This window comes from Sorex araneus, chromosome 3 (genome assembly GCF_027595985.1).
Source record: "Sorex araneus isolate mSorAra2 chromosome 3, mSorAra2.pri, whole genome shotgun sequence".
Lineage (NCBI taxonomy): Eukaryota > Metazoa > Chordata > Mammalia > Eulipotyphla > Soricidae > Sorex > Sorex araneus.
In genome coordinates this window covers 95619936-95632870 of record NC_073304.1, presented here as the reverse complement: position 1 = coordinate 95632870, position 12935 = coordinate 95619936, and the positions used below count along the sequence as shown (strand labels likewise).

General features: G+C 46.8%; 1 protein-coding gene across 2 annotated transcripts in view; it reads left to right on the top strand.

The window, feature by feature from the left end:
* LOC101552379 (aromatase) overlaps positions 1–7240 on the top strand; it is a 72671-nt gene extending 65431 nt beyond the window's left edge. For both annotated transcript variants that reach the window (XM_004611771.2, XM_055131422.1), the window contains exons 8-10: positions 574–736; positions 2347–2588; positions 4072–7240. In XM_004611771.2, coding sequence (XP_004611828.1) covers positions 574–736; positions 2347–2588; positions 4072–4299 — 633 coding nt within the window. In that variant the 3' untranslated portion in view covers positions 4300–7240. The remainder of the gene's footprint in view (positions 1–573; positions 737–2346; positions 2589–4071) is intronic.
* The last annotated feature ends 5695 nt before the right edge of the window (positions 7241–12935 follow it).

Here is a 12935-nt window from a genome sequence, read left to right as displayed (position 1 = left end):
AGATACTGGGGGCTCTGCTTGGGTGGGCACCAGGCTGACCCACCCACCTTTGATTAACCCCATATGTTCAGCCTTGTGTGGGTCCAAGATTAACTGTGGCTTTTGAGCTTTATTTATGGGTCTCTGAAATATTGCCGAGGTATTGACTGTGATCCAGCTTCATAATTCCCACAGAACATGTATATGACTTTGTGTTTAAGCATGGAAAGATTCCCTCTTCAAAGAGTGGTATATTTCTGTAGTTAAGTCTTTTGTTTTTTCCTCTACTGTTTCTATAATGCCCACCCAAGCAGCCCACACATTAGATATTTCTATAAGACTGATCACTCAGACTGAAACTCTGGTGTCCATTAACAGAAACTCTGAAACTCAAGGGACCCCAAATATCCTAACTATAGAGAAGTTATACTGTTCACACTTTCAGCTAACAATTGGCAAGAGTAATGTCCACCTTTTGTTACAGAGATAAGTGCCAACTGTGACGTTCTTTTGTTTGACGTTGTTGATTCTTTCTTAACATTTTGACTTGCTTTTCCATTCCCTATCCACCCCTCCCCCCACCGGACTGTTCAGAAACGGGGTGACGTGACACGAGAGAATGTGAACCAGTGCATCCTGGAGATTATGATTGCAGCCCCGGATACCATGTCTGTCACTCTGTTCTTCATGCTTTTCCTCATCACAGAACACAGGCAGGTCGAGGAGGCAATAATGAAGGAAATCAAGACTGTGGTTGGTAAGATTTGGCCAAGAAGTAAGAGGGCTCTAATGGCACTTCCTGTTGTCAACCAAGGTCCTAGGAATCTAATGCCTGATAATGTCTTCATACTCAGAACTATCAAACAAGCCTTTCTATAACTCATTGACTATGTCAAATTGGCTGAAAGTTTTGGGCTTTAAAATGACCCTTCCTTAAATAGGATCCTTAAAAAGGATCCTTCCATAAAAAGAACTTTAGAAGTTCTTTAAAAATAATAATAAAGGCCATCAATGGGCTGAAACAATAGGACAGGAAGTTGGGCACCTTCTTTGCATATGACTGATCCAGGATTCTAGCCCACATGGTACCCCGATTCAGCCAAGAGTGCTCTCTGAGTGCAGAGCCAGAAGTAAGCCCTGAGAACCATCAGGTGTGGCCCCCAAATTAAAATAAACCTATCAAACAGACATGTCAAAAGCAGAAAATTACATTCTCCAATCTTTCCCACTGTCCTCACTCACCTCCTTCCTATCCCTCTGGGGAACCACTGTACAGTGTTTGCTCTGTTCTACAAGGTCTTTATGTGCACAGAAACTGAGATACAGTTTGTGTTTGCTTCGGTTTTTGTGGGGGCAACACCCAGAAGTGCTCAAAGGTTACTTCTGGCTCTGTACTCAGGGATCACTCCTAGAGATGCTCAGAGGACTATATGTGGTACCAGAGATTAAATGTGGGTTGACCATATGCAAGGCAAGTGCCTTACCTGCTGCACTATCTTTTTGTCTCTCCAGCCGGCCGTGTTGTCAGCTTAAAAAAAGATGTAAACTCAGATACAATGTCCTGCCCACCTCTGCAGTAACAAAAGGACTTGGATGTGTCTGCCCAGAGATTGAGGGTTCTTATGTACAGAGGACAGTTTTCCTCTCCCTGGTCCTTTCTTCTCACTGCCTTCCCATTCTCTACAGGACAGCCCCCAAGTACTCCTTTAGCTCTGCCTTTAGTTGTCTTCCCCATCATCTCCCCACCCTAGCCAAACACTCCCTCCCTTTCACAGAATGTACTTTGAGTACACTAAGTGCCACATGTGAGAAGCAGGGTTCTGCGAGCTCTCTGACAAGATGCACCCTTTCCAGAATGGCTCATATGTACAGAAGACAGGTATCTCCTAGCCTCGGGACCCTAGTCATCAAGTGCTAGGGCATCTGAGGATGTTCTGAAGGCTTCACCAATTCTAGGAGTAACCTGTAATTCTTGTCCAGGGTTGGTACTGTCTGAGACGGGAGCACCCATCCATCCCAGCGAGAGACAAAACACAATTTCAGCCCATCCTAGTCATATGGGGCTACGAATCCAGTGTTGTCAGTTTCTTATGCCTTTTTCTAGAAATCCAGACCCTTTTTGATGAAATTCCCCAGGATTTGAGACATTTGGCTTCAAAACTGAATTTTGACCAATCTTTGGACTAAACATGCTTGACGAGTTATGTCCCTGTCAAGTATACATTTTAGATGCGCAAGTTTGCCTCTTACATGCACATGTTTTTCAACCAAGAGCAAACTCTTTGGTGGAAACTATAGGTGTTTTAGTGCCCATCTCACATTAAAACTAGCATTTCCTTATCTATCCTTTTTAATTTGCTCCCGCAGGTGAAAGAGATATAAGGATTGACGATCTACAGAAACTGAAAGTGGTGGAAAGCTTTATTTATGAGAGCATGCGCTACCAACCCGTGGTGGACATGGTCATGCGCAGAGCATTACAGGACGACGTCATTGATGGCTACCCTGTGAAAAAGGGGACAAATATCATCCTGAATATCGGAAGAATGCATAGACTTGAGTTTTTTCCCAAGCCAAATGAATTTACTCTTGAAAACTTTGCACAGAATGTAAGAGCCCCTTCTTTTCTCTCCCCGCCTACCAACAATTCTTTATTATCTCTCTACTTTTGACGAGCTCTTCCTTAAAACCATGTGCCACCCTTATTTGCACCATGTATATTTTTTGTCTAACATGTATCCCTCTGCCCTCACACAGCTTCTCAGAGCCCCCAACGCCCCCCCCCTCCACACCACTGGAAGCAGAACTACCATATTGGTCCTAAAGTCAAGAAAGCTGACTTTCCTGGCCTGGGAGGTAACTATCTTGTGGCCATACCCCAGGTCAAAGTGTGAAAAATCAAGGTCCTAAATCACACTGAATTGGTACAAATTTTGTTTAACACAACTAACCTACTTTGGTGACAAACTTACCATTTTTCATCATCTACCTAGCACCACCTAAGCAAATGTACTTTTGCTTCAGATGGAGAGATCCAAATGAGAGACCCAAAATTTGAAGAAAAAAAAAGAGGTTGGCAATTCCCCAACTGTTCCCTCCACACACTAATTTCCATTCTACATAGGGCACATGATTAGAACAGCTTCTACTTTTCCTTGTCCTGTCATGGAAGCATACTAGAAACTCTATCCTCATTGTGTCAAATAAGCAATGATAGTTTTTAAACCCAAATTATCTGGATAATTTCCTCCCTCTTTTTTCCATCTGTATATGGTGTAGAAACATATAATAATTAGTTCAGTTCTCTCATTTATTGCTTATAAGCAATGTACATATGAGCAAACACTTCAATGCTTGCAACTGGTCAAAAACAATTTTTTTTACTGAGCATTAATCATGCCCCAGCCACTCCTAAAGCACAAATATGCACAGGATAGGCAGAAATATAAAACAGATAGATGGTTCCCACTAACTTTGTGTGTAACTAAATGTACTCAGTTGCTTAGCAGGAACTGACCAAGAATCCACATCTTTGCCTAAACTGTTCCCTTTGCAAATACCGTGTGGCACAAAACTCACCCCCCACCACCACCACCATGGTGATCTGCCAAACAGTGGAGAGATTGGCCATGCCACAGGGCTACCTGATTGTTCCACATAAAGAGCAGAGCTGGGGGTGTTTGAGTGTGGCAGAGGTCACTCAGATGGGCTATAAGAATGTCTAATCTGAGCTACAGCCACTTGTGTTTATTTTTTGTTTGGTTTTGAGGTCTCACCTGGCAATGCTTAAGAGTTATTCCTGGATATGAATTCAGGGATCACCTCCTATTGGGCTTAGGGGGCCATAAGGGATGCCAGAGATTGAACTAGGTTTGTCGCGTGCAGGGCCAACACCCTACTTACTGGCTGTACTGTATCTCTGGCTCTGCTCCAGCCATTTATGCCAGAGAAGGGACCACAGTGCTGAGTTACCCAAACCAAGTGTTCTGATGGGTCTAAATTTTCAGGGTGACTTGGGCAGAGATCCCATGGCACGACCTTTACTACTCCAGCTGTCTGGCTGTCATTGGTTTTTGTTTTGTTTGCTCGTAGGTTCCTTACCGGTATTTTCAGCCTTTTGGCTTTGGGCCTCGTGGCTGTGCAGGGAAGTACATCGCCATGGTAATGATGAAAGTCATTCTCGTGACGTTGCTGAAACGATTCCGCATGCAGACGATCCAAGGCAAGTGCATGGAGAGCATGAAGAAATGCAACGACTTGTCCTTGCATCCTGACGAGACTGACAGCCTTCTGGAGATGATTTTTATCCCAAGAAACTAGATAGATGCCTCAACCCCTAAAGGAAGCCAGTCTGCATCTCCTCTCAAGCATTTCTCATCAGTAGTTAGCCAGGAAACCATGCACCTTCACCAGAAAGCATCACCTCAGCACAGCACTCTGGAGACAGTGAGGTTCAACAGGGATACTTCCTGGGGGGTTCTCAGCAAGGTGGATGCAGCAGCCAGCTCAACTTGTTCCCAACCAAGAACTGGACAGGAATGGAAAAATGCTAAAGCCAAGAGTCGAGGGGTGGGGGGAAGTGGTCCATGAAGAAATAGCATCCCTAAGGTTCAGCTCCATAAAACAGGCTTTGGAAAAGTGAGAGCATCAGCAGACTCCACGTCTGGCTTCCTGTAGAATCCCTTTCTCCCCCATCTCCCCCATACATGCCACCCTGCCCAGGCCACTTCAATGGCAGAGGAAGGAACACTGGGTCAATGGTTCACAATGGCTAGGCCGATGTCTGGGCAATGGGATCAAATACCCTTACTACTTTGATTGGGATTTTAGTGATTTAGGGCTGATAGTGTTAGAATCTTTGTGGAAATTCTTACAAATTCAGCACTTGGTAATGCCTAGGAATCCTAGTTAAATTTTCTTTATCCCTGTGTGACTTGCCAGTGGGAAAATTAAAATCCTTTCCCAGTTCCTCCAGCCCAGCTTCAATGGCCATTGGTGTCAATTCAGGTAATTAGTACAAAGAAACTTAGTAAGAGCCCAAGTAAAATCTAATTAGAACCATATATGTGCTCTAGAGGAGGGAGAGAAATCACAAAATCATTTCCCATTTGAATAATGATCCTTTTGTTCTGTCTGTAGTTTTGCTGAGCTCTACTCAGTGTGGTGAACCAAATGCTAACTTGAAATAATGGCCTCTCATCTCTCTACAACAGTTCCAGTGATCCGGGGAAGAAGGGGTCCTTGTAACTAATCCCACAGTTTCAGGAATACAAAAGGAGTGCTGCTGCCAGTCCACTGACTTTCAGTATTACTCTTTCAGTATTGTCCCTTTGTTCTTTCAAAGACCAGAAAAGCCAAGTTCAGATCAGTAGAGAAAATCAGTAGAGAACCACTGCCATCCTATTAAATTCTACTTCAGAGCTTATGGATATGCTGAGGTGTAACATATACCTTAATGATGGAATTACATGTAGCCATGGATAAAAAGGTACGACAATGGCATGAGCTCTCTAGGGGGAACCCGACAGCTTAGTCGATGTTCCAAACACCACTTTACCTGTGCTGTGATAGCCACTACGACTGAATCTACCGAATGTCAGTAAAAACTGTAAATCATTTGTAAGTGTGTGCCATTAAGCCAACCACCATCTCAACAGAAAATGAAAAGTGTAAACTCCTTGAATGCAGGCGCTCCTATCTTTGGTAACCCATCCCCACCTCCCATTCCTCTCAGTATCCATCCTGACCCAACACCCTTGCTGAGAGATAGACGCTCTCTGATGGTCCCAGGGACCAAGGCAAGAAGTGGCAGGTATTTAAAGAATTCAAGGACAGGCAGAAGTAAAGAAGTAAATAGATGGTATGGGAGCCACTTGAATAATTTCTACGACCTACTCAGAAATCTTGCTGTGTATCCTGAAATTATCTGTAGTCTGAAACAGACCATCATCCAGATGATTCAGACCCAGACCCAGAAGACCCAGATTCTAGGTTTCACTGGATCCAAGTTTTATTACTGGATGGTTATTAATACCAAGTTGAGTCTGCCCCTGGCAGGAGCTGCATAGTAGAACAAAACAGGCTTTGGACCAGTGCACTTCACCTGTTCGACTGCCTCCAATCAGCAGCTATATTTTATGTCTGTGTGTATATATGTGTGTACACATACATAAAATATAAAATGTCTGTACATATGTATATGTATCCAGTCAAGACCTGTGTCCATAGTCCAAGTGAAGCCAGAAGGCTGATAGTGTTGGAAACAATGCAGATGAAAAATATGCTGGGGCTGTGGGAACTAGGGTGAAGAATGGGTGGAGGAGGTCAGGAAGAGCCAAACAAACTTTCCTAAAGTCAAACTGTCTAAATAATTTCACTCTTCCTGGACTGTATAAGCCAGTGTCTCCCTAACTGGGTGATGCCAGCCCTTCCCGGGGATGGGGGTTGCTGGGATGATGGGCTGGCAGTGTCCTTGGGTAAAAGTGGGTGGGGGGCTGTTTGTTAAATTAAAGAAGGTAGACTTCCTTCCCTGGGGTAGCAGGGGTGCAGTGGGGGACACAGCATGATATTTTTTCTCTAAAAGGGGGCAGTAGTTTGGGAACCACTGGTATAGACAAACCTCTTATAGACAAACCCTAACCCTGGTTGTAAGTCCCCTAGCTGCCTGATCTAACTGAACCTTACCTCCAATCCTAACTGTGAACCCTAACTGTAACCCTAAGCTGAACCAGCAACATAATTTAAATCCCCAAAGGTCTAGCTAAAAAGTTTGAAATATGTAGGAAAGTAGAAGAGATGCACTGGTCTCTGCTCTTCACCCCCTGACACAGAACTTCTAAACCCTGGCACTGTCCTGGGTGATGGGAAGGCCTGTCATTCTAGTGAGTGGACTCTGAGTTGGCACCTGGATGGGGGCTGGTCCCCAGAAAGAAGGATCCTGATGAGAACTGATGAGAAGTGTGGATTGTCCAGTTTACCTCCCTTCCATGCTCCTGAGGAGGAGAGGGAATGAAGATGGACAATGGACTGGATGGAGGATAGCCCCACACTGGCTAAAGCCCCTCCTCCCTGAAGTCCAGGGCATGGAGCTCAGAAGAGCAGAATTATCTGGCCAATGAATAAGTCCCCCTGGGATGTGCCACACCCCAAGTCCTCAGACTGAAGTTCCTGCATTCCCCAAAGTTCTGCCCAGGGTGAACCACTGCATCTACTTACTCCCCTGCACCCCTTATGGCACCCCTGAATAAACTGGTGAACCTGAGTGAGTGTTTCCTTGAGTGTGTAAATCTTCTGAGGTCAAGGAGGGGGTCACGGAACCTCTGACATGAGGTCAAAGGTGACGCAAAAAACTGGGCGGGAGAGAGCGTCCACCAACTTTCTCTTTGAGTGGTATCTGAAGGGGGTGGGGGGGGCAGTGTCATGGTCTTAACCTGTCCCTGTGGAACTGACACCCCCTAGGGGAAGCTGTATCAGTATCCCTGAGGGTGGGATGGCATGGAGACTGTGACTCCTAAACACTAGAAAGATGTGGTTATACTCCTGAAACTATAACGTCATAAATTAATGGTACATCAGTAATGAGGGGAGGAAAACTCACAGGGGACACAAAATCCGTGGATCAGGGATGGCCCTGTGGCAGCCACGCAAGTCTGTGCTCTGAGTTCATTCCTCTCTCCAACAAAGAACCCAATTCAACAAATATAATGACAAGATTAACTGTCCTGCATAAAAGCAAAGGAGATGCAGAGGGAGATGGCATGAGAGGTGGAGCATGCCCTCCTTGTGGTGAGAGGCCTGGAAGATTCTTAGCATCTCCTGCCCCCATCCACACTGCTAAGATGGTCCCAGGGGGAAGGGGACGGTCCCGAGTGCTGAGTCATCAGGCCCACACCACCAACAGACAGAGCATTCCCAGAAATTACCCTAGACCCTCTTATTTTGGCAAATCACCTGGGGCCTGGCTCCACTTCCAGTCTCAACAGGTCAGACCTGCATTGCAAAAAGTGAGGTCCCCGTACAAACATTGAATAGAAATACACATTCGTGAAGACATGGGTTTCCCTGTCCAGAATACATCCTTTACTTTTCCTTAAAGAGCTGGACAGACCGTTCCACACCCTGTTTTCTCTTCAGAACTTTGCCTCCTTTTCACTTGTCAGTTTGGAATGTGCTGCTGATTCTGTGTGATGAGCAAATTAATTAATGTGGGGGGAGAGCGTCCTCCAAAGTGGTACTCAGGAGGTCCAGGAACCCCACTGGTGAGTCGCTGGTCCCGAAGAGGCAGGACAGCTCCAGACTTGCAGTGCTGGGTCAACCCAGTGGTGCTCGGAGACCAGATGGTGCTAGGACTTGAGTCCAGGTTGGGTGTATGCCAGGCACGTGCTCTGATTGCAGTGCTATCTCCCAGTACACAGGATGGGTAAACTCACGGTGAAATGCATGCCTGGCAGGGTGCTCTCAGTGTCAGATGATATGGGCAATTTCACCCTCCCATCCTTCAGGGCCCTGACATCACACATTTCCTGGTTCCCAGTAGGAACTGATCCCATTCAGAAAGTCGCACAGGCTGAGAAAAGCTGGTTGGCCGTCTGCACTGTGCATTCAGGGTTAATACTCCAGGCGAGGGTGTGGGCATGTGTAAACAACAGCTGGATCCCTCTCTTCCAAGGGGCCTGGGACTGACCCACCTATACTTGCAAAAAATAATAATAAAAGACTTCCTGAATCAGACAGCCAAAGTAATGAGCTGAGTGGAACTTGTGGTACTTGCCACTGGGCTGGACTTTAAAAGCAAAGTCTGAGTTCAGGGGTCTGTGGCTCAGCCTCTGAACCAGCCAGGGATACTGAAGCACCGGCCCCCAGCTAGGGAGCAATGGCCAAATCCAGGTGACATCAGTTCAAGAGACACAACAAAGAAAGCACTTAGACAAGGCAGCTGGTCTTCAAGCCCTGTCAGAAGTACCTGCCCCTTGCTCTTCCATAAAGAGACAGTCCAAAGTGCAACAGAAACGGGGCTCAGGGGCCCCCTGATGGCTTAAAGAGCTGAGCTTGAGATCGCCTCAGTTCATCCACCCAGCACCACCTAGTTCACTAAGTACTGTGCAGAGTAACACTAAGCTCTGCCAGCCGTGGTCCTCAAAGGAAAACAAAACAAATGAGACTCATTCTGAGAAGCCTGCTATCAGATCTTTTCCAAGGAAAAACTCTGCATCCCCTCAAACCATATACCCTGGTTTCACAAACTTCAGGATTCTGGTGTTCGGAAGCTTTTTATTTTTTCACTTTTTGCAATGCAGGTCTGACCTGTTGAGACTGGAATGGAGCCAGGCCCCAGGTGATTTGCCAAAACAAGAAGGCAGTGATGCGTGTCTCGTTCCTCCCTTATTGGAGTCCTAGGCCCTCTCCCATGATTTAGCTCAGGTCCAATCCCCTCATTTTGCCTCATTTACTTTAGACTCTGCACCCAGACAGATTCTCCATACGTGTCTAATTAAATCAATTCATTCCTTTTACTTACTAATCTCTCTGATGTCTATTTGGTTAAACAGCCAGTACAGTAAAACCCCAGAGGGTTAGGGAAATATTCTTCTCTATCTGAGCATTGCTTTGTTGTTAGAGCTACAAAAGTTGAATAAAGACCACAGTCTTGACAATCTGGGGTGTGGGGGGGAAGCAGTGATGCCTGGAGTGTGGGTTCAGTCTTTGATGGGCACGCTTTGGGCATGCCATTCTGCCCCTCCATCCCTCAGCTTTATCATCCCTCCTTTGCAGGAATCATAACAACTTTGTAGAGTGGTTACCTGGGGCAATTTACATATATTTACATAAGGAGCATCATCCATGCTGTGGTCCATGCGCCCTATAGCTCAGCAGCTAAGGCATCCTCGCCCCAAACCCTTTTCTTACCCAGCAGAGGGGCAAACAGCAGATGTTTCCCTGTCCACCATCTCTGGAGGAGCTGCAGGAAACGGGCCCCTTTTCTAGGAGGGGACCAGGAAGCCCAGTAGTGATAAAGTGCAGAGCTGGGGGGACCTTCCCCAAGGCTCAGCTGGGATCTAGTCCATGCCCCATTCCCAAACCCTAGGTCCCTCCAGCAAGCTTTGCTCCCTGCTTGCACTAGTGTTCACCAGTGGAAGGCTGAGTGCACTAGACCAGCAACTAGGATGGGGTGCAGGGCCGACTTGCAAGGGCTGTTCATCCCCACCTCACAACCAAACAAATGTGAGTCTCTGAGCAAGGCTCTCTGCTTGTTCCTCCTAAAAGTCCGGATGATTCTACTGCCCCATTATGTACTAAGGGTCTTTCTCAAAAGACTATAGGGAAAGGGCTGTGAAAACACACCAGCAGATTATTGTATTAATGTGTGCATTTCAATAGTTCCTCAACTGGAAATAAGATCTTGTTAGGCTATTACCTAACTACCAAGAACTTTCTAATTTTGAACCATTTCCATTTTTTTCAGATGTGGTGCTGCACTTCAGATTTTTAAAAAAGTGGGAAAAGATGGTAATTTACTATAAGCACAATGTTAGCAGGAGTCCTCATCAGGACTATAAAAATCATCTCCAGGGGGGCTGGAGCTACAGTATAGCAGGCAGGTGCTTGCATTGCATACAGACCTGCCAGGAGTGGCCTCTGAGCAGAGAGCCAGGAGTAATCCTTGAGCACTTCCAGGTGTGTGGCCCCCAATAATAACAACAACAACAAAACCCAACCCAAACAAAAATCACCCCCCTTTTGGCCAAATTGGAAAAAATGCAAAGAAACTCACTGGATGGACAGCTGCTATACAATTTCTTCATTTGGCACGAATTCCAGATATAAATGATTTCATCGATTCCATCATCCAATTATTTCTAAGGGGGGCAGAATTATAGTCATTTCCAAACAAGAGAATTAATTATAGGCATCAGGGAGCCGGGCCTGTGGGAATAGGGGTGGGGTGGGGGTGAGGCAGTGAGGTCTTCAGGCCCCCCTGGAGTGACAGCACCTCCCTCACCCACACAGGAAGCTGTTGCGATGACCACCTGTTGGGTAGTAATTAGGATGTAATTCCTTCCATTCAGAATGTCTGGAGGAGGGGCCAAAGTGATAGCACTGTGGATAGGGAGCTTGTCTTGCATGGGGCTGACCAAGGTTTGATCCCCAGCATCCCCTATGGTCCCCGAGCACTGCCAGGAGTGATTCCTTAGTGTAGAGTCAGGAGTAAGTCCTGAGCACGCCCCCCTCAAAACAAAATAAAACAAAACAAAACAGAATGTCTGGAGGAATCAGGACAGTTGCATATGTAAATGACTGTGGACAGGAGAGTCCTTTTCTTTAAGGCTCAAGGCTGGTGCTTTTCAAACACAGCGACCTCACATCACCATCCTTGCATCCCTTTCCTGCCAGGCCACAGACCCAGACTTTAACCCCGGTTAAATCAGTTCTGCTCACTTCCATCGCTTCATCTACACCCTGCCACCTTCTGAGGGAGGCAAACAGAAGCACACGCTCGAGGTGATGGAGAGGTCTGTCCAGTGCAATAAATAACCCAGGGTCCTGTCTAGGATTCTTTGTTGTTGTTGTTTGGGTCACACCCAGTGATGTTCAGGGATTACTTCTGGCTTTTGCACTTAGGAATCACTCCTGGAGGTGCTCGGGGCACCATATGGGATGCTGAGAATCAAACCCAGGTCAGCTACATGCAAGGCAAACGTCCTACTGGTTGTGCTATTGCTCTAGCCCCCGTCTAGGGTTCTTGAGGGGGACACTCCAGCACACGGGAGTGTCTGATTTCGCAGGACCCCAAATCCTTTCCCGCATCTGGCACTTTTCTGCTAGTGTCCTCTCATCGATATGAATACCAACAGACCCATCCATAAACACTGACCACCCCGGAAGAGCAGGCTTTTCCAGAGCCTTCATGCCGCTCAACTTCAGAAACGTACGGCCAACCTCTCACTGTGAGACAAAGTCCTACTAAACTGCGTGTTGTGCAGACACCTCACTGTCAAGTCAAACACGCAGTGTGATGCCTGAGTGCAGGACCCAGGCACCTGCCCTGTGTCACCCTGCAGGTCACCTGCCCCAAGGTGCTTGGACATCGACATGGAACCCTAAGTTAGTCCCACGGGGATGTGAGGGTATTCACAGGACACCGTCCGCTCACAAAGAATCGTTCTGTGCCCTGTTTGTACTGGCAAGCAGACCTGTATCTTTACTCTGTCTCCAAGTGTCCATGGTTTCCTAGACAAACTCCCTGGGATTCTCCACAGAGGCTCAATAGAGCCATCATTTCCCTGATGAAATCCACTGTGGCCCAGCCTAGAGACTTCCCCCTCCCATGCTCATCCTCTTTACAAAATTCAGTGACTTGCTCTCACCACCCCTATAGCTCTAGAAACTGGGAGAAACGGACTCACTTTGGAGACAGCCCTGGCCGTGACCATGCAGGGAAGGCAGACTCAGCGGCGTGGGTCCCACAGGCCAGCCTGCCCGACTGGCAGAAGGGCTGAGCGCAGGAGTGGATTCCTGACAGATGCTCAAAGCTGGGAGGAGCCAGGCACTGTGCCCTTCTGCCAGCAGAGGGCAGACCTAGAAAAGCGTTGTGGGGCAGCTCCAAGCAGAGGAAAGGGCAGGGCCGGAGAAAATGCTACTGGAAAATGCTACTGGGTGGTTTGACTGCCTGGTAAAAGGAAGACTCAGAAATGCTGACTAGAGACTGAACATAATGGCCACTCAGCACCTTTATTGCAAACCACGACACCTAATTAGAGAGAGAGAACAAAAGGGTGGGGTGGGAGGAGATGGGATTGCTGGGGTGGGAAGGATGCTGGGTTTATTGATGGTGGAGAATGGGCACTGTTGAAGCGATGGGTTCTCGAACTTTGTATGAGGGAAACATGAGCACGAAAATGTATAAATCTGTAACTGTACCCTCACTGTGACTCACTAATTAAAAAGTAAATAATTTT